Source organism: Serinus canaria, chromosome 8 (genome assembly GCF_022539315.1).
Source record: "Serinus canaria isolate serCan28SL12 chromosome 8, serCan2020, whole genome shotgun sequence".
NCBI classification, from domain to species: Eukaryota; Metazoa; Chordata; class Aves; order Passeriformes; family Fringillidae; genus Serinus; species Serinus canaria.
The window spans coordinates 4,869,085-4,895,370 of record NC_066322.1 but is presented as its reverse complement, the minus strand read 5'-3'; the positions used below and the strand labels follow the sequence as shown (position 1 = coordinate 4,895,370).

At 50.4% G+C, this 26,286-nt stretch overlaps 1 protein-coding gene across 2 annotated transcripts in view; it reads right to left on the bottom strand.

The window, feature by feature from the left end:
* SSBP3 (single stranded DNA binding protein 3) overlaps nucleotides 1-26,286 on the bottom strand; it is a 54,542-nt gene that overhangs the window by 7,399 nt on the left and 20,857 nt on the right. The window contains exons 5-7 of one of the 2 annotated variants that reach the window (XM_030226338.2): nucleotides 9,749-9,838; nucleotides 1,886-1,966; nucleotides 1,015-1,074 (exon numbers count right to left, since the gene is read on the bottom strand). In XM_030226338.2, the coding sequence (XP_030082198.2) occupies nucleotides 1,015-1,074; nucleotides 1,886-1,966; nucleotides 9,749-9,838 (231 nt within the window). The remainder of the gene's footprint in view (nucleotides 1-1,014; nucleotides 1,075-1,885; nucleotides 1,967-9,748; nucleotides 9,839-26,286) is intronic. The other variant, XM_050977172.1, reaches the window with a different exon arrangement.

Here is a 26,286-nt window from a genome sequence, read left to right as displayed (position 1 = left end):
GAACAGCCTCCTCAAACCAGTGCCCCCACCTCTCCTGCCTGTCCAGCTCACTGTGCCCACCTGCAGCAGAGCCTGGGATGAGCCAAGACCACTGCAGTTAAAACTGACCTATGAGGAGGTGCAGTGAATTAATACCTCATTAGATCATCCATCAGTGCCCTGGGTGGAAGACTCTTCCAGCCACGGGGGTCCTCCATTAGCCCCTTCTGGGTTTTTCTCAGCTACATCTCAGCATCAGTTAGCAACTTCCAAAGATTCAAGCCTCAAATCCAGCAAGCACAAACCCAGAGCAAGCTGGTACATCCTACTTCCTGACTATCCTGCTCTTTCTGCTAATTAGACCTACAGAAGAATCATGCTGATAGCTAAAAAAAACCAAGCTCCCGAGATAATTTTTGAACAGACACCTTTGCTGCTCACAGGAATTACAGGTTTCCTTTAATTTCCCTTTAGTGACAAATCTGGTCATCACTCTATGGATCTGCATGGAGACGAATTCCTTTACCAAAGGCCACGCATGCGTCCAGGCAGGGCGTGGGGTGGAAGCCTCCATCCACAAGGCCAGAAACAAACTGCCCTTGTATAAGCTGGGATAAGAGGATAAACCCAACCCAAAAAATTCAGCAGTGACCTGCCCCGCTTGACCCCGCTGCTGATCTAAACACTCGGTCAACCCAGCAGCAGGATTATCTCCATCACTTTAATTTTCTGCGATTGCAGGGAGAATCCAGCCGGGCAGCGAGCATGCAGCACGGCACAGCCCTGCTGGGAATGCCACGGCTGGAAAGCTGCACATTCCCCACTGCTGTTTCCACCCTGGATAGGCCCAAACCTCAAGAGAAAATTAAACCATCATCATTAAGCGATGAGCCGGCACAGGAAAAAAAAGGGTGACCAAGGAGGTGATGCTTGCCACCCAAACCCAAGGAGCGTCTGCAGGACATCTGGCCCTCATCCCCCTCATCCCAAATAACAGCTACCCCTAGGAAATCCAGGATCCTGGGAGCACAGTACCTGGTTGCCCATCCTGATGGGGGGCCGGGGACCTCCGGCGTAGCGCGGCGACATGAACGGCTGCGGAGACACAAAAGGGGGTCAGGGCTGAGCCTGGGGAGGCAGCACACTCCCCACGCACGCTGGTTAGCCTGTACACACTGCTTTTGGTTTTTTTTGGTTTGGTTTTTTGTTTTGGTTTTTTTTTTTCTGGAGACATCCTTTTTAAAAAAGTGATGTTTCAAAAGGGAAAAAAAAAAAAAGAGAAAGGTGTCTGGAGTCCGTTTTATAGACATTTTCTCTGTAGGTTTATTGTTTGAGAGCGTGTTTGACATTGGCAATACTAGGTGAGGCTGTTAAAATTAGTGCACGGGAAATCCTGAGTGTTAGATAATGTTCAAGTTTAAATATATAGAGATATATAAAAAAAAAAAAAAGTGGCAAATAAGCACATACAGACACGCACACACAAAAAAACCCAGTGCTAAGTACTGAAAAAAAAAAAAAAGAAGAAAGGCTTAACGTTACTTCTTTTTACAACTGCTGCTACTAACAGAAGCTTAAAAATCCAAATCAAGTTAAATTTCTCAGGCTACCTTGGGAAGGTAAAACAGTCTGATACCCACGATTGACTTCTCAGTCCATTGACAACTGCATATCCAAAAAAACACCAAAAAAAAAAAAAAAAAAAAAAAAAAAAAAAAGAAAGAAAAAAAAAAGAAAAAAAAAAAGGGAAAAAAAACCCCAACATTTTTCTTCAGAGCTGGTTTGCCCGGGGGGATGCTCCCCGGGGAGCGGGTACCCGCTGCCCAGCATGCTTACAGAGGGGAAAAAAGAAGTAAATCGAGCGCACGTCGCAGTTCACAGCCCTACCCATCACTAGTGTCTTTACCTGACTGTGGGGTCCCATCATGCTGTTAGGATTGTGGGGTGGAGGCTGTGCGTGTGGCGAGGGCTGTGACCCAGGCGGTCCCTGTGAGGTCAGACAGTAGAAGGAGGTTATAGATTAGCACATGAAAGCGCAGAAAGAGCTAAAAAAAGGATTCACGGGTGGACCTGTTCAGTCGGGGAGTCAGTTCTCCCAGTTTTAAATAATTTTTTTTTTCCTTTTTTTTTTTTTAATTGAGTTTCTATTCATTTGCAGCTGAACAATGAGTAATGATATATGCGAAAAAAATATATATTCAAAATCAGAACATTTGTCAAAATACAGTGGCCACATCGAGAGTAAATGGTCCAGTGGTTCAACCAAGTCTGCAATGATAAACACACAGGGAAACACTTTTCAGGGGCGTGCAACAAGGGAAAAAAATATGCAGGAGAGGACCAGAGAGGTTGGGGAGAAATAGAAAAACTACCCCCAAACAAAAAAAAAAAAAAAAAGAAAATATATAAAAAAAAAGCTAGAAAAAAAATTTAAAAATAAAAATGATTTTTTTCCTCTCTCATCCCAAAGGTTGGAAACACCTCCAGGTTTGCGTTTTGACCGTGGTTCACTGGAGGTGCTGGAGCGAGCAGGGAGGACGAGGAGCACGTCCCAGCTCACACCTGGGCAGCGTTTGACCAGCACAACTGGGGCTGCACCACCATGCTGAAGGGATGCAACATCCTTCCTCGAGGTGCATTCCCTAAGGATGCCAGTGAAATGGCTTGCGAGCAAAGAAAGGATGTCTAGGGGAAAAAAGGAGAGATTAGTTGGTGCAGGTTTAAGACTGCAATGCAGCAGTCGCTGACATTTTGGGCTTGAACGCCCACTTTAAATTTTTTTTTTAATTTTTTTTTTTTAATTTCCCTTAAAAGCACAAAATGAAAATTTGCTTGGAAAAAAAACCGCGAGCTCGGTGCAAGAAATATACCGGTGCGTGTTAACGTGAGGAAAAGGGGGAAAAAAAAAAGAGAAAAAGAAAAAAAAAAAAGTATTTTTTGAGTCAAAGGAGGTGTAATTGGTAGAGAAAGCACAGGAGCTCTGTCAGTAGGTGATGGGAAGCGACGGCAGGCTCCAGGACCGGCGCCGGAGCAGATGTTCTCTACCTGCCTCGTTACTAATTTCAACAAGTGTTCGCCTTCTAGCTGCTGCCAGCAATGGCATGGTTTGTTACCATGAGCAATTTTCTTAATTAACAGACATTAATTAGCCATTTAGCAATTTTGCAAGCATTTGTTTAGCAGCTTTCCTAAACATGAATACCACTGTGATAATGGTACTGATTAGAGGGTCCCCTAATTAACAGTACAGGGAAGGAAAATTGAAATCACATAAATTAAAAAGGGAGGGGAAGTTAATGAAGGCAGGACATATTTGCACCTGCAAATCTTTTGTACAGCGGAAACTTGAGTGCAATGTAAATAAAGTAAGAGGGTGGGTTTTTTCTTTTTCTTCTTCTTTTTTTTTTTTTTAATTTCTTTTTTATTTGAATGGTTTAGTGGCGAGATGGAGCCAAGCAGATTTAAACCAACAGCCTCCTGCCAGATTCTCTGCTCCAGCCGCTGAAATCCCACCACTTACACCACCACTTATTTTCCAGGTGCCAAAAGGAACCAGGCCCTCCCTGCCCCTAGTTCCTGGCCAACCTCATCTGGATGAGGTCACAGCACCTCAAGACAACCCTCCCCACTGCCTTCTCCATCGATGTCCCACCAGAGAGGAGAAGACAAACCTCTGAGGTCCAACTGCAGCATCAACCTCCTTTAGCAGAAGTCCTCTCCAGGCATGGAAGTTGACTTATTTTTGCTTCTGAGTTGCTAACTCTGTCTGTGAATGCAAAGTGCAGCAGGGGCAGCAGACACCTCCCACCATCCCCCAGTAAGGTCTGGCCACCCCCAAAGCCCTTCCTACACATCTCAGCTGCAGGATTTGGGGTAGGGAAGATCAGAAGAGGTGAAAGAGTGATGAAACCAACTGGAAGATAAAAACCAGGGCTGGCAGAGGCCAAACCTCAAGCCCCATCAATGCAAGAGCCAGTGTCCTCCACAATGCCTGCCTTGTGCTGCAGGAGGGGGTCACTGCTGTCCAGGTACTGATGTCCTTCCCCCTGTATCCCACAGCAGGTGAAGGTGTGGGGTGAACAGGCACCAAACACACGGGGGACATGGCCACCTGAAGGCACCCTGGCTGGGCCTGAAGGCGGTGCTTGGGGTCTGCATTTCGAGCTGGAGAGCAAACACTGTTTGACTACTGGAGAAAAAGCATCTATGGGACACAGCAGCATTTCCACCAAAGAAAAATCCCCTGTGGCATCTGGACCCAGAGATCATTGTTGTTTGTGCTGCTGAGTGCACCCTCTGGAGCGAGCTCCTGCCCTGACACCAAGGCTGCTCCCGGGATGCTCCAGGCTTGGCGCTGCAGCATCCCTGCCCTTGCATTATCCCAAGTGGTACTGCTCCCAGAGGACCCTTCTGCATAAGGTGACGCCCAGCTTGTGCAAACATTTTGGCAGGCAGGGAGGAGCTGAAAGCAGCTTTTTAAATTTTCCTTCTTGCTTTTTCTGTGCAGCAGCATCCAAAATGTTCGCTCCAAGCTGTGACTGCTGCAGCCCCCTCGGCAGGGCTGCCCTGCTCTGTCAGAAAGGCAGTCCCTCTGGATACTGTTATCTCCATAAATACTTGCAGATGTTTCAGGGCTGGGACCCGTGTTGGGCTGGGAACGCCTGCTGGAGTGGTTGGCTTTTTGCATGGGATTGCCTCCCTGCAGAGGGAGCAGCAGATGATCCCCACGGATCACGGCAGTTGAGACAAGTGTTTTGCAGAGACGACATGTGGGCTCCAACCAACAGAACATCCCATTTTTCTTAAAAAAACCCGTGTGTTTAGCAGCTATTAACTACTCCTGTTAAAGGAGGAGGCTGAACACATGCTGTCCTGCTTCCTCCACATCCCTCCATCCAGCCCTGGAATCGCATCCTTGCGGCACAGCTCCTTCTGACGCCATGCTGGGGGAGCAGGACCTGCTCTGCAGTTGCTTCACTCTCATCTCCAGACCAGCACTCTCCCCAGCCACAGAAACCCCATAATCTCTCAAGTTTTTCCTCTTTCTCCCCAAACTAGACACTCTTTGTGTGGGGTTATTCTTCATCTTCCTGTAACTGTCTCAAAAAATCCCAAAAATGAATTCCTACAGCTAAAATGGTGTTAGAGGAAACTGTTTGCAACAGCTGTCAGTGCCCCAGCCTCCACTCTGCTTCATTTCTTTCTCCCCTCTACACTCCAGGGACTTTAAAAGCCCAACCTGGCCCACTGGACAGCCAAAGTTTGCTGCCACAGCTGCTTCCTACAGGGAGTTTCCAGGAGATCAAGTTATTTCCATTCTGTCTTTCATGAGCTCGACTCCTCAAACTTCTTGTAAAATATTAAAGATGGAAAATGGCACGAGCGATCATAGCTCTGTGTGTGTCAATTTATGTTCCCGGCGTAATTCACCACAAATGGATCATGTTTTATGGGCTACATACTTTCAGCTAATGGGGGAGTTTTGCTATTTAAAAACATTTTCAAGCACCTCTGGGGGTGGCAGAACAAGGCAGGATGGTATGAGAAGGCAAAGCATCACTGCCACGAGACACCGATGGTTTCGAGTTAGCAATAGGGAGGCATCTTGTGTTTAAAACACCTGCCCCTGCCTGCCTGTTTTGACGTTAGAAAACCCTAAAATAAATTAGATGGATATTAATTAAAGCCATGCCTGGGTTTATTCGAGAGGAGATTTATTTCTACTGAAGGAGAGAGATGTTTTGCAAGTTGACAAGAAAAAAAAAGAGCTATCTCTGAAGGAGCCTTTAGGGGAGATGCTCCAGTTGCCTTCAAAGAGAAAGACCCCAGTTGACATCCAGCATGTGCTGCTGGGTGAGGACCTTCCCGAGACGGGGCAAAGGGAGGCCAGGAGAGGTTAGACAAGGCAAGGCAAGGCAAGGCAAAGCAAGGCAAGGCAAAGCAAGGCGAGGTTAGGCAAGGCAAGGCAAGGCAGCAAGGCGAGGCGAGGCAGGCCAAGTTCCCCCCGCAGACAGAGAAAGGCAGTCGTGGGCAGGAGCTCTGCCTCGCCTGCAGCTGGGGCTCCCAACTGCAGAAGCCTGGTTTTAAGGAATATGTTTAACACAAGCTCTTCAGGAAACAAACCCGTGTCAGCCAGAGCCAAGAACAGTCACCTCCATCTGGCTGGAGCACCCGAGAGAAAGTTGACTGCAAATCCCACCATATGCTCCAGACGCTCGGTACAAAAGCCTCGGGCATCCTACTAAACTTCCAGAAAAAAACTTTCTCTGATGCTTGCTTTTCCTTTCCTCCAGCTCCTGGGCTACCTTCCTCCAAACCCTGCCTGGTGCAGGCTGGTACCAAGTTCTACCCCGGGATTTTGGGAAGAGCAGCCTGGTTTTATGGCTCTCGTGCTGCCTCACCGGAACTGGCTGGCCAGAGGCCGAGCAGTGGGAAATCCCACTGAGACATCAGGACAGCAGGGGGAAAATGGTGGCATCCAAGGAGGGAGCAGAACAACATGGACCCCTTCCTATTGTCCCTGGCTTCACCATCCTCAACCCACGGGCGACCTCACCCCAGGGGGGAGGTCTCCAGGACGTGGGGAGGAGAGGTGGGGAGGGCAGAGGATGTGGGGGGGGAGCCCCCCGGGCTCTGGAGCCCCCGTCCTCCCCAGCTCCCGAGGTCTGTCTGCATTAGGGGGCAGTGTGGGAACACGGAGCAGCCGGCGCTTTGTTTTGGTGCATCTCGGCGCCGAGCCGCTGATGCATAGCTAACGCAGCGCCGACATTGATTTATGGTCAACTTTCCATTTCATCAGCGCGGGGTACAGGGACTCTGCCTGGGGACAGCAGGCACGGCTGGGGGGGCTGCTGACTCGGCCTCCCCCGTTGTTTAGTGGTGTAAAGATGTGGTATTAATTGCTTTCAATTTTTTGTTTTCCTTCCTGTATTTCTCTGGCATCCCCCCCATCCCTCTTGCGAGGGATCTGCACCCCGGCATCAATCCAGCTTTCAAAACAAAAGCAGGAACGCCTCTGATGACCTTTAGGAGGATGAGCAGAGGGCTTGTTTGCTCATCTCAATGGGACAAAGAGAGAGATTTAAATAAAAGCATCTACCCATGCTGCCCATCAACCCAGCCAACCTTTTGTCCGGAGCGCAGCCGATGCTGTGCCGCTGGCTGGCACCATGAAATGCCCCAGCAACCCAGGAGTGCCATGGGCCCCTCCTCTCCCATCACTCTGGGAGATTCTGCAGGCTGCACTTCCCTTGGCCCCTGACCTGAAGGGCACTGCTGACTCCTGGCACTGGGAAGGAAATCTCACTGCAAGGCAGTGGCTGGGGATGGAAGCTGCAGCCTGGAGTCCTCCTTGCTTCTCTGTTCCCTGGAGCACTCCTTCTCCTCCAAGCTCACTCACACGTGTTTGGGCTACAGAGTCCTAGGAATGGTCCATATCAATTTTTTCCCTTTGCCTGTGGTGGACATCTTCACATGCAGGGCTGGGGAGGGGGGTTCATTCATTGCAAAGTTTCTGCTACCTGAGCTTTGCTGGTGACTCATTCCTCAGCTCCCTGTGTGACTCCCCACCATGCCTGGACATGATCAGGCTCTCTAAATCCTCTCAAAAACTATCTGCCCATGCCTGCTACCCTTGGGGATATCCCTTGCAGGTCCCTGGTGCAGAAGAGCAAGATGCTGAATACCCCTGAGATCTCTCCTGGCATGAGGATGGCACTGGCTGAGGTGGCACCACCTCACTCACTCCCGGGGCTGGCATACCAAGGGTCGGGGAGAAGTCCTTTCTATCTTCTGTGACCTTTTTGTTTTTGCCCTCTGAATTTAGGCACTTTAATCTCCTACAGATAGGAAATTAGCCCCAAGCTGTGACTGGCTCGACACTGAGCCTCCAGCCCATCTCTGCAAGAGCTGCTCTCCAGCATCTCCTGAAGCTGGAATGAGCTCCAGCACCCGCAATAAATCAGACAGGCTTTCATGGAGGCGATGTTCAGACTGTGTTAAAAGGTGGGATTTTTCTTCTGCTTTCCATCCCGAGGGCTGGGAGGAGAAACCAGATGTTGGAGGGCTTTCAGGAAAGGCAGGCTCTTGTCACATGTGAGCCATATGCACCAGCACCCATCCTCTCTTCCCTCTGGCAGTGCTGGGGATGGGCAGCATAACCTGTACTGGTGTTATTACGTTGTCTGGGGTTTCAGGATCCACTCCTGCTGCTGAGCCACCTCTTTTCCCAGTGGCTCCTAGGCCAGCTGCACGGGAGGCAGGGAGCTAAGATGGGTTGTTTGCTCCTGAATCAGACCCTCAGTGCAAAAGTGCTACAGGAGGGCAGAAAGGAAAGAAGGGGAGACAGCTTGGAGGCTGTCAACAGGAAGAGTCGAGACGGCAGCATGAACAGTAGAAGTCTGGAGAGATGTGACTCCTCTTCCTCACCTTTCCCACTCTGGGAAAGCCAACCCATGCTCTCGATGCCTTGCCCTAAATTCATGCCAGTTTTGCAGCCCTCGCAGCTCGGCGTGAAGCAGAAGCCCCAGAGGACAGTCAGCTTCACCGCGGGGCGAGATCAGGACGTTTTGGAGAGACATTTGTTGGAAGCAGCAGCTTGGCACTGGGATTGCTGGCAGCAGCTCTGACCTGCGAGATTGCATCTCCGCCGTTGGCTTCACCCCCGGCCGCCGAGCGCTGCTACAAGGTTCGCCTGTTTTAGGGTTCCCGATCAATATCGGATACTCTTACTTTGTCAGAAGCATGTTCAGGAAATGGGATCTCTCTTTCTCTCTCTCTCAAAAAAATAAAAGACAGGACCCTCCTTCCCCCTTCCCACACAAACTCCATCGCTGATATCGGGCTCAGATATCGCCTCAATAAATCACAAGCTCCTTATCGAGCTCGCCTGTCTACTGCCCGAGAAGTTCTCCCATATACAAATCACAAGCCCAGATTAAAAAAAGCCCAGCTTGCCAAGACAAATATTCCTTTCAACTCTTATCCCATTTTTTACACGAACAAGTGTTTCATCCTCAAGCAGGAGGATTTTAAAGCACCGAAAGCTTATGTTGCTGCAAAGCAGTGCAGCTCACTCCAGGCAAAGAGATTCCTGAGGAAAAACCCTCAAGGTTCAAGGTTTGAAAACTCCTTTTCTTTGTGCTTCTTGATATCCTGCCTGTCAGCGTCTCTCCAAACGTGTTACCCCCTCCTCTGTCAGAGCTTGTTGTGGGATAAGGAAGGAGCGAGGGGACTTTGGGGGACTTTGCTGGTATTTGCTTACAAGGTGCCTCCACGGCATTCAGGGATTTGGCTGGAGCCCACTCCTGCCTGCAGCCGCAGCCAGGGTTTGTTAATGCATTCAGTGATTGCATTTGGAAAAAATCAAGTGGTTAACCAGAGGAGGGGGAAAAAGTTTCAGGAATCAAAATCCAGAATGTTTTCAATTACACACGTCTGTTAGGACTGGAGAACAAATACAATCCCAACCCAAACACAAACCAAGCAGCTTTGGAAAAAAAACATTGGTTGCAAATACACAATAACCTCTTCGAGCAAGACAGGAATTTGCTTTAAGGCCACAAAAGATAGAAAGCAAACGTGGAAGGACAGCAGAACACAAGTTATTCCTAGACAGGTCAGCTGTGCAGGCATGCTGCTTCCCTAGCATCCTCTCGGGGGAAAAAAAAAAACCAACAAAACACAGGCACGACAGCGCTGACACCGAGAGCAAAAGCCAACACGTGCGCGGTGTGGAGGGGAGGGAGCAGCGGGAGCAGCCGCAGCCTACCTGGAAGAACCCGGGCGGGATGGGGCCCCCGGGCATCCCGTCATTCGGGGGAATGTTTCCAAGCACGGGACTCGGGGCAGCAGCTGCGCTCTGCGGGGAACAAAACCAGGGCAAACACGGTCAGAGTTATGACAAAAGCACGTTAAAAATGCCACCTCTCCTGCCACATCCCACTGAGTCCATCTGCCTTGTGTCCCCGGAGCCCTGAGCATCTTCCCCCGTGCAGGAACTGGTGGAAGATGCTCGCGGCTGGAGAGACACCAGCCTCTGTGACTCACCCACGGAGGAGATGGCCACACAGAACCTGGAGAGGATTCTGGGGCTTGTTTATTCATTTACCCAGGCATTGAGTCTTGTTAATCCACCAAGGAGCCACATCCAATGTGTAATTTTAGGCAGAAGCTGTTTGAAAGCTTTAAAATGCTTCTCCTCCCACCTCCCCACCACTCTCGCTCGTTTAGCTCGGTCCTTTGAAAATTATGTTTCCCTGACCTCACCAGCATGCCAAGGCTTTATTATTAATTTCCAAATTCACTGCATTCAACCTGTGGAGTCACATTCCCCCTCGTGCCTCCCCAGAATGAGCCACCAGCACAGCTCCAGCCCCAAAAAGAGGGACGGGGACAGAGATGGGGTACCTGGACACCCCACTCAGTCCTCTCAGCATCCCTATTTGCATTTATTCACTTCTGGAAAAGCACCAGTGTGATGGGAAGCTCCTACTCTGAAGGAAAATATAAGAAAAATATCTTTCTCTAAAAGCCACTGCTGGTGACATATCCCTGTGAGATCAGGAGCAGTACCTGTGCCATCCAAGTACACCCCAGTTTGCCCAACACCAAGTGACCCCATTCCAGTTACAGGGCAGTTATAAAGGCACCCCACTGGTGTTAATTGGATTTGGATAGCTGAACTACTCCCTCCACCAATTTTTATGATGGACATACCCACCTAAAACCATAGTGGAAAAACTTTCCACTGAGGAAATCCCATGAGCAGATGGGGTACAAGTGAGCCTGCTCAGGCTTGGTTTCACCCTACAAACCCCAGGTCCCAACAGCAGCTGAGCCAGCCCTGGCTCCCGACCGCATCCGATGCAGCAACAACCACAAGATGTGAGCAGAGGGGGAAGCCAGGCTGTCAGGGCAGCCTGGAAAATTAAGGATTATTACTAAGGACTAAGGACTGCCAAGATAGGATCCCCACGTTTGGTCGGCAATCCTGCTATTCCTGACCAGAAAGCCTTGCAGAAGCAGGGGAGCACCAGACTAATCATTGCCTTGTGCCTTCCCAGGGCATCCCTCGTGCCCCTCACCATGCTCTCCAGCAGGAGCTGGCATGCAGGATGTGGGATGAAGGCCAGGACCACGCCGCATGAGGGGTTGGTTTTCTCACCCCAGCATCTCAGAGCTGCAAGTGTCACAGACAACAGTGGAGGCTGATTTCCCAGTAAGAGCCTCCCTTCATGAAATAACCAATTCACCCTGAGGCTACAGGGTCCTGCAACCCCAGGCACACCCCATGCCATGCTCCCTCCCCTGCCCCTGAACAAGGCATCCTGAACAGCCTTCCCCCCATCAGCAGCAAGGGCCAGATCTGAGTGTTTTTACAGTTAATAAAAAAAAAAAAAAAAAAAAAAAGTCCTGGCAGGAAAAATAAGCCTGCCCATTCCAGGCTCTTTTTATACATCAGACGGCAGCAAAAATAGATGGGAGAGGGAGTGAACCCACTTCTCCCCCTCCCTCCATCCCCCCAAGTGGGTCAGCTATAAAAGTAAAACCAAATCTTAATCCAAGGCCATGAACATATTGCAGTTTCTCTGCAAAGCAGATGACGGTTCTTAATGCAAAAATATATAAGACTGAGCCCCAAACTGCAGCGAGCCCATTTGGAATTTCCTTTATTAAACCCTCTATCACGCAAAACGCTTCTCTCCCAAGGCGGCAAGCGCTGCAATAAAGCTGCCAAGGTGATATTTTATGGTTTCAAGAGATTTCCAGCACACTATAATCCTTTGCTTGGGGAATCTCCCAAAGCGAAATGGATCCCAAAGCGGTGGGAAGTGAGGAGGAACATGGATTTGGGGATCTGGGGGGGAAAAGGACGCTGCTTTTCTCCTCCCCTCTTGCAACAGGGAGCAGAGGGAGAAGAGCAGAGGAGCCAAAGAAAATCTTGAAGCAAATGCCCATTTTTCCACAAAACCACAGAGTATTTTTCCGTGTTAAACACCCTGAAACCTCACCTATGCCTTCGCAGCGTAAACGGGGATTTAAAGTTCCTCGCACATGTGGCGCTTGGCAGAACTTGGTAATTAAAAACCCACAAGTACCCTGAGCATATTGTAGGATGAGAGCCAAATTGGTCAGCCCTTGATGAATGATTTACAAGGCTGCGAAGTGACATTTTATTTCTTTTTTTATTCCCCTCCCCATCACCGCTGCTAAGGTAAACACTGAGGCACCTTTAGCCCCTGTGAAGCGATGGGAGTGCAGCTGTGGCTGGAGCAGCTCTGTAAAACACTTGGGCATGGCAGAAATGAAAGAAAAAAGGCAAAAAATGTCAGCAGGAACAACTTTCCCAAACCTTAAGGGTGAGCACCCAAACCCTAAGGGTCAGGGCACAAAACCCAAGGGCTTTCCAGCACCCATTTCCAGGACTCCTTTGGCCACACAGCTCCTCCCACATGGCTTATTTTCAATATTTTCTCCCAGAAACTCTTTTCAGGGACTCTTGGCTGCAGTTTGCTTTCCAGAGCTCTTTCCTTAGGTGAACCCCTAAAACTCATCAAATCTCTCTGGTGAAGGTACAGACAATGTGCAGTTGCCATGGAAGCTGGCAGAAAATGGGCATGGAACTGCTGTGCCACCACATCCAAGCTGGAGCTGAACCGGAAGCACATCAGCCACACGAAGGTCCCCATTGGCGTGTGACACCCTGAATCTCCTTCCACTGAAACACATGGAAACCACTGCCAGGAATGAGCCAGGACATCTCTGGCAATGCTGGCATGCCAGCTCATTTGCCTTTTGTAAGATGGCAAATTTTCCCCATGTTGGAAATCAATATATGCGTTCCTGGGGCGCACATGCATAGCTATATACACAAACACACATATGTATTTTTAATTCCCCGCCACACACGTTGGTATTTTTTTCCTCTTTTTTTGGTGGAAGCCAGTGGAATGATGACAATCTGGATCACCGTGTTTCGCTTCCAAAGCGAAGCTCTCAGTTAACACACCGGCCTGGTACGCCAGCAGATGCCGTCTAAGCCTTTAAATCGCACACTAATTGCACTAATTGAGCTAACAGTCTCTGTTTCGTCTCCCTACCCTGAGTCAACCAGCATCTTCTGGTACTGCTGTAGAGATCCAAGCTGTTGACTGTAGTGTTATTTTGTCAGCCATTAAACGATTCATCAGAGTCATTAATTGATTTATTACCGCTGCCTGCGAGTATAGCTTTGCAAATAAAGAAGGATGGAGGTCAGGAGGCAATGGAAATCGGACAAAACAGCACAGCCAGGAGCTGGGCACTTGAATTATCGATGGGAGCCCACTTGCACAGGACCACTGGCATCAGGTTATGGAGGGGGAAAAAAGGAAAAAAGGAGAAGATGTGCTGTCTGGCTGTGCTACAAAGCTGGTTAGGGTCTTCAGCTACAATCTATGCAGGATGTAAAAGGGCCATTAAAACCATCTTGTTTTCTTAACCTAATCCTCCAGGAGAAACCAGGTTATTCAGCTGTATTAACTGTGCTGAAGAGCAGCAGGGAAGAAGCACTGGCGTGGCTGCTCCCCAGCCCCTGGCGCATCCCCACCAGCACTTTGGTGTCACCCAAATCTGCTTTCCCAGGCCGGCTGAGCCGGGAACACAACTCACCTCCGCTGTCCCCCAGCCCTGGGAGGAGCTGCGGTCCAGTGCTTTTATTTATTTACTTTCTTTACTGCAGGGCTGAGGTCTGTGCTGGGCGTGAGGGTTTGCTGCGAGCAGGGTGCGGCGAGCCGTTTCCTGCCCCCCGCCCTGCCGCGCTCGGCCCCAGCGCGGCTGGGAGGCACCGCCGAGGCCCCGCCAGGGTTTGGGGGGCTGCATTTAGAAACCAGAGCAGGTGGGCTGAAATCACTCTCACTGCCAGAATGTGTTTGCTCACAGCTCCCAGGTAACTGGCTAATAAAAGGCGGCACCCTATGAGAGAGGGTGCCAAGGAGCTTTCTGGATGTGGTGTCCACACATGGGGCTGCTGCAAGGGATTCTTCCTCCTCATCCCCCCCAGTGTGTGGACCTTGAAGAGCAGCCTGAGGGTGGGCTAAGGCACTTCACCCCTTCCTGCAAGGCTCTCAGTGTCATAATGGTGACAGGGCACAGGCCAAGCCCCAGCTCACCACCCACCCAAACCTGCCATGCTTCACCAACACCAGCAGTGGTTCCTATGAACCATCTATGAAAAACAGGTTCCAACTGGTGGTAGTAACTCTGCCACTAAATGCAAGCTGGTGTCCCCACCACACACTCCAGGCAAGCAGCTTGCCCCAGCATCCCATGCTGGCTTTCACTAAGCACTTATTTTTAATAAAAATAACATGTCAAGAGTGGTGCAAGGGAGGATGCTCCACTCATGAGAAGCACCACCAGCACTGGCTGCTTGGCCAGGCACAGCCCCTATCAACCCAGCAGTGAGATGAGGAGAGCAAAAGTATCTTCAAGTCACAGACCTAAAACCAAACTAAGGATGGCTGGCTATTTCCTTTTTGAGCTCCAGCTGTTTTTGCCCTCTCTCCTCTCCAGAAGAGTGGACCAGAGGATTCTGGCTGCATCTCACACCTTGCAGCCACTGTGGGAGCAGCACAAGACCTGAGGGCAGCTGCCTCTGGCAGGAGCACACAGGGGTGCTCAGGACATGCTGGTGATCTGGCATCTATCTGTCTCCTTTGATTTTATTTTTTTGCCTAGAGCACAGGCTTTGGAGCCTAAAGAAGAAACCAGCGTGTGGGTCAGGACTTAAGCAGGCTGCGTAAACAGGTAATACGGAATTTAATTGGACTCCAGTTAAGCCTTTTCATCTCGTTAAAGCTGCCTTCATCTTATATAGCCAGGTTTTAAATTTAATAATAGAACCCTCCCACACCTCAGAGTAACCCGATTAACGCCAGGGAGGACGACACGCCGGCCGCTTCCTCTGGACCCAGCCCTCAGATCCTCTCCCCCATCAGTCCCCTCCACAGGGACTGTGCTGTATCAACGTGCACCAAAATAAATAGAACACCAGCCTGCTGCATGTTCTGAGAGTGTGGCTGACAGCCCATGTGCCAGCAGCGGGCACCCACTGTGGCACCCACCTCAAAGCCACGGTGCATGCAGAGCCTCTCAGATGGGCTCAGCATTTTTTTGGGGCATGCTGTGGTCACCAGTTAGGATATGCCAGAGTCCATCCTGCTTTCTCCACTTGGCAGGATGCTCCAGAAGACAAAACAAACCAGCTTCGGTTTATTTTATGGTAAGAAAAGGTAAAAGAACGCTGGGTTGAAGCTTTGTATATTCCCAAGATATAAAAAAAACCCCAAAACAGATTAAATGGGCTCATAGCAGTATCACCAAACCACCCAAAAGCCATCGCTGTGCTCCCATGGGACACCACGCTGTGCATACAAGTTCAGCTTAATTATACTCCTACAACAGCACAAGCTTTTTGAGCTTATTTTAAATCCATCACCTGTGAGCTGCCCGGCACACAAAGCTCCAGCACACACCCTGGTCAGGAACAGCCACGCTCGGCAACTTTTCCCCTCTCCTTTATGGAGAAAGAAACAACCCCCAGCCCCATTTTTTCCTTGAGCCTTAAAAAAACACCAAACCATTAAAAAAAAGGCACAACAGTTGAATGGCGTTTCAAGCTAATACGGGGGGGGTTTTTTGTTGGTTTTCTTTTTCCCCTCCCTTGTAAAGGATAATCTGAGACAGCAGCTCCGGCCATGAAACAATAGGATTTTAATCTCTTAAGTCGGCGTCCCCCTTATCCCCGGGAAGGAAACCCCTTCAGTCATTTACAAGTTTGTAAATAAGGCTCTTGGTAGCATCTCGCGGACATCTGCTCCGCCAGCCCGCCAGCGTTCCTGCTAACATTTACAAACATCCTTCCACAAACACCCAGCGCGCTCTGCTGAGCTGGCTTTCTCTAAATATATCCCAAGGAAATAACTTGGCAGGGCTGCAAAAATTTCACAGCGACCGAATTAAAGGGGGGGTAGAGAGCAGGGGAGGGAGGGGGGGATAAGCTCGGGAGGTGTAAAACAGACTGAATGCAATTAGGTTTTGCACACGCGTGTGTACAGGGAGCTTTACAAAGGGAAACTTGTGGGAAGTGAAGCTGGGCTTGCTGGAAGTGTTTCTCCTGACTCAGGAAGGGCTTTGCAGAGGAGAGCACTCCAGGGCTTCACGCCATGTGGATGGGTGTAGAGATTCACCCCAACCCTGGTACTTAGGGATGCTTTGCTATGGAGTGGCCCCTGTTTCTGGTTTGGAGTGAAGGTGAAGCTGATGGTTCCACTGCCAGCATCTTTCCTGGCACAAGATCCAAGTCCAGCTACACCTTAAAACCAGTGTATGAGAGCCAGTGCATGAACCCTTCCCACTGACAAACAGCTTAAATGGATCCCATGCAATTAGCACCCCGGAAAATGCTGTAAATACACAGGTATTAATTACTATCAATTCTCCTCTAATAATTCCAGCAACAGACAGGCCAGGCTCTTTTCCAGCAATCAATACCATCCATTTCAGGGTCTACCTGCCAAAAAAGTTATATAAAATAATTATATAAAATTTTCATTAGATAATGCAATTGCTTAGGACTATTAATCTACTGCTCATCTATCAGTGTGGGAAGCTCAGCTCTGTGAGGGACACCCAGCAGCTCCTTGCACCAACAACCTGCATTCCCTTCTGCACTCCACACTAAGTGGTTACACCTAAATGTGCTCCTGATGTACCCACACGAGACTTTATGGAAAACTCACAGATTAATTTCAGATTTTAAAGGACATCACAATCCTTAAAACCAAAAGGGAAGTGTTCCCAGCAAGCAAAGCTGCTGGGAGAGGTAATTTCCTGGAGTTTGCTACGAAGTTGTGATGGTTTCAAGTTCCACAGTTCTTTACTCCCAGTGATGTCCCTTGCTCCATGCTGCAGTTGGGGTGTAACTATGTGGGACTGCACAGCTGGATGCTCAGTGCTTTCAGCACCAGCTCACCTTCCATCCTCCCCTTAAGCATCACAGCTAAAATCAAGTCCTCTCTGTTACCAGCCTTTGAAAAGACCAGGTTGAGAAAAATACTGCCCACCCTCTCAGAAAACTAGTAATGATGTGGTGATGAGGTGCAGGGGAGGCTGCTGGTGTTGGCAGCTGGACTTCTGCTTTCCCATCTCCTGCTGCTCTCCGCTCCTCTGCCTTCTTCCAGATCAAAACTGCCAAGTGCATTTTGGAAGGGCTTGTAAGAAAAGCTAGATTTAAACTGGTAATCCAATTCAAGGAGGAAAAATAATAATAACTCATGACTTTAGAAAAATGCCACACCACTGCACCACGTGCATTTGAAGAAGACTAGTTTTAACTTGTCCAAAGGATTTAATGACAACTAACGAGGATATTGCCAATCCCATTGGCAAAACATCCCAAAGGCATCCGGAGCCCAGCAGCAATTTCCCCTTAAAGATGGGTGCAGATTACAAATATATTTTTCAATTTTTTTTTTTCCAAATTTTTGCCACCTTGTGCTTCAGCCAGTTGATCTCATCATTTGCTCTTTGGAATCAAAAGTAACACAAAACAAGCTGTGAGTTTGCATGGGGAGTCAGTGATATCTGGTAACTAACCCTCATCCAAATCCAGGGAAGAGGGTGAGACCCCCTTTCCCAGCCACTGCCTTTGCACTGCAATGGGAAACACTGTGACCTCCCCAGAAAAACATCCTTTTCCATTGTCTGGGCAGCTGGATGCTGTGGGATGGAGCACTGACACCCCAACACAACATCCAGCACTTCCCACCCCCAATCCAGCCGGAGAAGACCAGGCCCTGGCTTTACCCCACGGGAAAACATCCCAGTTTTCTCCATCCTCTCCCGCCGCAGGGAAAGAGAGCAGAGAATTAATGCAAATACTCCCATTCTTGTCGTGCACTTGAATGCCAAAATATCCCATTTGCTTAAGCCTATTTTACAGCGAGCAGCTGCCCCGGCATTATTCCCCGACACCAAAGGCAAAGGGCAAAAGAAGTTGGTCCGGAGCAGGTGAACACCATCTGCCCGTCCCTGACAAGATGCTCGTGGCCACCATCTTCGTGTGATCACACAAAGCCAGCCGGAGCGCCTGCGAGAGGTGACGGCGGCGCTTCCCGAGCGGTGCCGTAACCTTTCGCGGGTTTTGTGCGCCCACGGAGGCGGCCAAGCATCCAGCCCCTCTCGCAGTGGCCCCTGATGGATTTGCCTGCTGATCTGTGAAGTTTTACCACAGCCAGCCCTTAAAAAAAGAAATAATTAAAAAAAAAAAAAAAAAAAAAGAAAAAAAGAAAAAATCCCTTTCTCTAACAAAGCAGCAGGTTAACAAAAAAGAAATCAGTGTTTTTAAAAAAGGTGGCTCCGTTGATGTTTGATGGTGCTTTGTGGCGCCTTCTCTGCACAGCATCTTTCATGAAAAATGGCTGGTGAAGGAGAAGAAATGATTTCAACTGAGGCGGAGGTGGCAGCTGAACTTAACTAAGGGCTGTGACTGGCTGCACGGGGACAAAGTCCAGCACATCCTATAAACCCTGGCGAGGCGGATGGGGAGGAAGGCAGTGGACTTTGCACGGGAGCAGCCGGCACTGCTGCGGCCAGACCTGGGGCAGCCCTGAATTCACTAGGATAGATGGACTCAGAGCACATTTGAGAACTGCTGTATTCAGTAACAATGATGGCTGTGGGCTTTTGTCCTTGTCACTACCCAAGTAACACCTATCCTAAAGGATGCACCCTCCTGGGAGCATTGCCATGACTAACCCTCCATGTTTCTGCACCCTTGATTCATCCCAAGAAGTCAGTAAAGGCTTCAAAACCCTTCATGAGGCTGCAATTGTACTCCAAGAGCCAATCCAGTTCTCAAGGAGCCACTGCTGGGACAGCAACACTGGAGCACCACGAGGAAAGCTGTTGGCAAACCCCAATCCCAAGCAAGATGGGTTTTGTGACTGAGTGATGATGGAGAAAAGCCATCACGCCTTGGCGTGATTCCCACGATTTCCAGGGTGATGTCTGAAAAATGGTGAAAATATTCTGCCCTCCATGCAGACCTTTTCACTGACGTCCTGCCTTAGGAAAGGAGCCACGAAACATCTTGCATTCTGGCATCCCTGCAGTGTTTTGCTGTGCAGCAATGGAGCTGCGATGCATCCTGGATCCCTGCAGTGTTTCAGGGCCCAGTTTGGAGCTGCAGAACACCACCCTGCATCCCCACATCCCACAGCAGCGGTGGTGACCCTCTCCAAGTAGTGGATGGCCACCAACAAGGTCGCAACACACACAGCTTCCCAAGTGCTGTGTCCCAGGCTCATCCATCCCTGGGGAGCGGGTTTGCCCACGCAGCACGGACTGAGCACCACTGATACTCTTTCCAGGCAAGCTGAAAGCTTCAACAAGCAGCTCAGGTTGGAAATCAAGCACAAGGGAAGGTGCAAGATGTGGGTGTGAGGCGGTGGCAGGAGGAAAATCCCAGCTTTCCTCACCACCTGGCAGCACAGGATCCCAGCCCAGGCCACGGGCATGGCTTTACCCTGGCAGCACCGAGACCGAGCTGGGGCTCCAGGGGCACAGGCAAACCCAAAGCAGGGCTAATCATCCCCAGAAATCATCTCTGTGCATCTGCCAGGGGTCAGAGATGAGGATTTTTGGGGAGGGGGGATTGCAGCAACTTTCCCCTCCTCTCCACTCGTCTAATCCCCCAGGCTAATCCCTTCCAGCCATATGGAGCCCTCACATCCCAAACCTGCTCCAAGGCTGCCCCTCTCACCCTCTGTGCCCCTGGGAGTAATGCTTTGGACCTCAAAAATAGTGTATGGGTGGGGAAAGGGTGTGATTCCCCCTCCAGACCCCTGAGAGATCCCCAACCACTCTACACAAACGGCTTCTGATGAAAATTCACATTAAAACACTCAAAATCCAGGCAAGCACAGCCCCACGTCCGGTGCTCCCTCCCCCTTTTAACCAGTAGGGTTTATTGCAGTTATTTGTAGGTGCTGCCCCCCAAAAATAGTGTTTCCCAGGTTTGATAATTGCTCAAGGCATATCAAAATTAATAGAGCAGCTAGAGCAAAGGACAGGAGGAGTAAATCTGACGTAAGCCACTGTGTAATTCAGTGTTGTTCCCAAGAACTGGTGGCTTTCTCCACTGCCAAAAAAAGCCAGGGGCTAAGCTGGCTTGGAGGGGGTGCAGATCTCCCCTGGTAGGCTGGGATTTCTTGGGAGGGGGAGGGTGAACAGGAAGAGGCATTTTAACCATTTCAGCATGTTCTGGAGGAGAAGAGGTACACATCCATGGGATAAGAGGGAATTCACCACACCACCTCCCCTCCTGCTCCTGCTGCCTCTCCCTGCCTCAGCCTGGGGATCGGGAACACCGCTCCAAAGTGGCCTCATGTTTTATTTACCTTAACACCAGCTCTCTGCATTGCTTTGGTGTTGCTGGCACTGGTGATCCAGGCACAGCTGAGCTGCAGGACTTCCCCATGGAAAAGTCCTCCAGGGGTTGCACAACTGACAAGGTGCACATTGGGATAGGTGAGAATTTCTGATAAAAATACAGGTTTAAAAAAAATAAATCACTGTTTTCTGCACAGAGCGGTTTTGTTAGATGCAACTCCAAACCACATCACCCTTAAAGCTTACAAAACATTAATTATTTCTCTTCTAAGAGCAGCTCTCCCTGTCAAAACACGGTGGTTAATACAAACCCCCCATTTATGAACTGGAAGCTTTTTGAAGCCAGCTCTGGAGGGACCCTATAAAACCAGCGTGCAAACCCCTGCCCCCTGACCCAGCAATAAACTGGTACGTGAGGCAGGAAAACTTAAAGTCTGGAGAGCAAGGGAAAGAAAAAAAAAAAGAGCCCCAGGCTTTCAGACAGCAGAGAGGGGGAGGGAGCGATGTGAGAGAGCTGAGCATCACTGCAAGGTCTTGTTTAGACTGGCAGTGCTGGGAAACACCTGGCTACAGAGCCAGTGAGTGGAGTTCAAGGGATGGACCGGGATGAGGAGCAGAGGCAGTGCAGGCACGGTGGTCATGGCCACGAATTGCTGGTGGAAACTTCCTGACAGGCTTTTTCTCTTTTGTCTTTTTCACACCCACCATCTGACATCCATAGGTAAGAACAGCTCCTTCGCTCCCCACAGTCAGAGCTGCTCTGGCACCACCCTGACACAAACACAGGCACAGCCCCCCAGCACCCTCCTCTCCACGGTGACATTCCTACGAGCACCAGCTTGTGATGCTGAGCATCCCAAAAACCTTCCAGCTTTGAGAGCTGCTGCAGCCTCACCTCCCTGAGAGCAAAACCCCACAGGGAGCTACAGGCAGACCCCCAGCTCCCCAAAAGGCAGAGGATGGTCCAGGGTACTCCAGTTAGTTTTTCTAGGTCTTTGTAAAGGCTGGAGAGAACCCCCCAGCCCTGCCCACCCTGCAGATTCCCAAGTCCCGGTGAAGCTCCAGGGCTCTTTGGGGTTGCTCCCTGCCCTTATCCCAGCAGGACAGAGCACCCACCACAGCAGCCCCCAGCACCCACCAGGCTTTCAGTGGCCAAGAGCCTCTCCTGGGAAAACCCTTCCCAGCTGCAGCACGGAACTGACGCGAGGGACGAGGGGCCTTTGTGCAGGCAGCACCCTGCTAAGCCGCACAAAGCTGGGAGCAGGGGGGTTCAAAGGCTCCTGGTGCAGGGAAGGGGCCCCTCCATCTTCCCCCCTCCCCGGGCACCGGCTTTTGTATCGCCTTGGCCGGATTGTTAACTCCCCTGCCGGAGCTGGCTGGGGCCTCCTCCGCCTGCAATCCCTGCGGATTTTACCTCCGGGCAAGAGCAAGGGGGGGAGAAAAGGGGGGGGCAGCCCAGTGCCTTAAAAGAGCCTGGTAAAAACAACAGACTGCAGTTGGGGGATAGATACACGATGGCTTTAAAAAAGCACACCACCGAGGAGAGTTTGATGGCTCTGCCAAAAGGAAAGAAGTGTCTTCCCACTTGCAAACAAGAGTTAATTATAGAAAAAAAGGCCCAGGAAAGTGTTAAAACCATCTGTGCCACGAGGAAGAGGCTGGGGCTGGGCGGGTGAAGGCAGCAGCGCTGACAGCTGCTGTGTACAGGCAGCCTGGACCACTCCCCCGGTGCCGCACCGTGCCCTGCCATCCTCCTGCCCTGCCATCCTTGCTGTGACATCCTCCCACCCTTGCCCTGCCATCCTTGTCATGCCATCCTCCTGCCCTGCCATTCCTGCCCTGCCATCCCTGCCACACTATCCTTGCCGAGCTATCCTCCCTAGCAAGCCACAGGTCTTACCTGCCCTGGCACCTACTATGGGTCCCTAGCAGGATCCCCCCCAGCAGCCTCCCACCCGCAGGGGTGCATAGGGCAGGAGCTTGAGGTTCATCAGGAAAAGGCACCACCAAGCCCCAGAAGTAGCCTGGATGGCAGAGAAGGGACATCCCTGGGATGCACAGGGCAGCCTTGCCAGGAGACGTGTTCTAAACATGTCCCACTGAAGCATCACACTGCTATACCCCAGGAGAGAGACCTCTAGGCACCCATTTTTCCCCCACACCCTAGAGAAACATGGCCCAAGTGACGGTGCCAAGTGCCCTGCACTGCCTCCATCATCCCCTGGGGAGGGCTGAGGATGGACATTCCTCCTGCCGTGGGAAGGACGGGATGCACAGGAGGCCAGGCCAGCCCGCAGGGCTGCGCACAGCGCCTGACCCCGCAGCCGGATCCCAACCGCTTCACAAATATTTACCTAGCTGGTTTTTAAACAAACCCCAAATGCCAGAGAGTTTAAAGTCCATGTCCTAAACAGCTCCTGTCTTGCTCTTGCCTGCCCTCGGGTCCCCAGCTGCTTGCCCAGGGAGCCTCCAAGCCTGCCCCGACCCCTGGGTTTAAGGAAACTGCAGGCAGCAGGCTGGCTCCTGCCTGGTCAGGCAGCTGGGCTGGAGGCAACTTCTGCCACTTCTGCCTCTGATTTTATTAGGGACATGCAGGCTGGGTGATGCCTGAACACGCAACCAGTGCAGTTCAGAGGAGCCCTCATGTTCAGGAGCTTCCATATAGATTCAGCGCAGAAAATAATTAGCCATAATTAAGGGCTTCTGGTTTATGGCTCCAACAATTGTTTAAATAGAAGAGCCCTGTTCAAATTAAGCTCAGGGCTCACCAATTAATATTTCTTTACCCTGCTATGGTTTAGTTCCAAACTTCTGCTCAGAGAGCAGCCTGGGCTGCTGAGATCAGGGCTGCCACTCCTGTGAACAGGCAAAGGAGCTGCGTGGTTGGGCCCGGCCCCAAACCCCCTTTATTTTGAAGCAAAAACCTGTTGAGGGTAAGAGAAGGGGAAGAAGGAACGGAAGGATAAAACTGACAGGAGCTGGAGAACCTGACAGTGGATGAAGAGCAAGAAGGTGCTGCCAGTTTGTAGATGGCTCTGAGACGTGACATGGCACCAATGCCCATGGCACAGAAGGATCAGCTGCAATCTTGGCTCACCAAATCTGAGTTTTTGAGGCAGTTTCAGGCTCTTCTGTGTAGCAACTACCCACCAGGCCAGGCCCCACCCCACCTGCGGCGCTCCCTCCCTATGGACAACATATGGCACGTCTCACCTCATTAGAGACATAACTAGCAGAAATAATAAGCAAGTCTTCACACAAAATCTGAACTAGTGCACTAAACAGGCTCTTCAGCACTGAGGTTTTTGGTGTGTCCCACCAAACCCTGTTCCAAAATCCAGCTCTGCATCCTGTAGCCTGCTCGTCCTCCACCAACTTGGGCAATATCAACTGGGCAAAGCAGAGTTAAATGTGGAGATCAATATTGATATCAAGGCAGCTTCTGAGAGCTTTCAGTTGGTTAAGTAGCCTTGAGATTTTGGCTGTGAAAGGCAGTGCTGCTGACGTGGCCGTAGGTGCACTCCGGGGTCATCCATACAATTGCGATCTCCGGAGGAAGTTGCTGACGAGAGGGAATCATAGAATCATTTATGTCAGAAAAGACCTCTAAGAACATCGAGTCCAAACGCTCCCCCAGCACTGCCAAGCCCACCACTAAACCACGTCCCCAAGGGCCACATCCACACAGCTTTTCAATCCCTCCAGGGATGGTGACTCCATCACTGACCTGGGCAGCCTGTTCCAAGGCTTGACAAGCTTTTCAGTGAAGAAATTATTCCTAATATCCAATCTAAGCCTCCTCTGGTGCAACTTGAGGTCATTTCCTCTCATCCTGCCTGTTACAGCTGCAGGGATAGGATGTAGGAACCCCTCATGGGTGGAAACCTGCAGGCAGCTCCACAGTACATACACTAAAACTTTACTTTTTTCCACTTTTTAATTAACACCAGCCCTCTGCCACCATCTACCACGAGGGACCACACTGTGATGCAGTCCCACCACGCTGGACCAGATAAAGGACAAGAAAAGAGGAGCCCACACAACAGCCTGCTAGGAGTTTTGTCCCCAGCATGATGGGGACATCACATGAAGATGCTAGCCCTCAGCCTGGACAGCTTCTCCTCTCCACGACAGGTCCTGAAGCCACCCCAGGGCCACCAAGGAAAGGCCAGATGATGCTGCAAATCAGCAGAAATCTTTCCACTGTTTTCTTTAAGGAAAAAACACGTTTTCCCCTGTGTCTGCTTCCTCCAGCAGTAAAAACTTTAGAGACTCCTAGGAGCAAAACCCCAATGCACCTCTGTCACCCAAAAGGGCATCCTCACAGACGTGTGAGGCACAAGCCAGGAGCACTGCTGGCTCCTGCCAGCTGCAGAGTTTTTCCCAGTATGATCGAGGAGCACCGTGGGAAGCACGCACGGAAAACAGCCATATCATAAACCAACTCAACTTCATGACCTGAACGTTTTAAGACATAGCAGGAGCCTTTGTACTGTGGCCATAGCTGCAATATATCAGTTAGCCATCGCTTCCACCAAGATCTAGTGCTCCAGATCTCACAGCAAATGCTGACTTAAAGACCCATATCAAATACATTATGATACCACTGTTTCCCGTTACCCACGCTGATGATTCAATTAATTTAAAAACAGCAGTGAAATTTAATTTCACCATTAACCCTGCAATCCCCAGAAAATGCCAGCTGGGAAGACAGCAGCCACCTGCCCAAGTTTGGATGGACAGCAGGGGTAGGAACAAAATGAAGGGGTAAAAGATGAGGAAATAGAGATGTGAGAAGCAAAGCGGGTTCTTTTATAAACCCTCTGACGGGGTAGAAATTATAGCAAAGTTTGCAGGAGAGACAAGGAGCAGAGCAGCATCTGCAAAGGGTTTCATTGAGCACAGGCTCTTGCAAGAAAGGCTCACTCTTTTCCTTTCACTTCCATCACCACTCAAACTCACAGGGTCCAACTCCAAAGACAAATGCCATGCAGAGCACAAAACACACGGGCAGACACCCTCCGAAAGGGCAGCCCCTGGAGCCTGCCCAGGATCCATCAGCAGGGCCAAGGGTTAACAAGAACCTTCAAATGGAGCGCAATCTGCTCTTTCACAGGGCTAAAAGGTTGCCCTTTCCAGATCTGCAGGGATGGTCTGCACGTAGGCTCAGGCCTCAGGTCAAGTGGGGTTCACCCAGGGCTTCAGCAGGCAGCCCAGCTCACCACAGAGGAAGAGCACAGAAGGGACACGGCCGCCCGACGAGCTTCCCTCCCCGACACGTGGCCGGAGAAGAATAGTTAGCCCAAGCAGAGCTCTCCCATCTGCTTTTGTTTTCCACTCTTCAGTCCTGGGCTCTGCTAAAGCCCCTGAAGTCACCGGGCATCTGTTCTCCTCCACCCATCGCAATCTGCCAGCCACGGCCGCTCTGACAGCCATCCATCACGCCGTAATACGCTGACCACGAGACCCAGTGGGACATCATTTTCAAGTCAAATGCTGCAGTTAGCATAAAATAAAGCATCGCCCTGGTTTGTTTTTTTCTTTCTTTCCCCCTTCCCGACGATCCCGCAGCTGCAGCAAGGGACTCGGTATGCAACAAAAGTGAAGGGGGGGAAAAAAAAGGCACAGGAAAATGGCAATTCTACTCTTCTGAGTCATAACAATTATGACGTTGTGATAAGGAACGTTTTCTATGAATTTTTAAGTACCAGTAATCCTGTTTTGCAATTGTCCCCCGGGAACAAGGCGACAGATTGAACAGGGCTGACAGTTATTTCCATCCTGACGAACGCGGCTCCGACGCGCCGTCTCCTCCCTCCAAACTTCCCGGCCCAGCGCTCAGCCCACTGCTCCAGCTTGTTTGGTGCAAGCAAC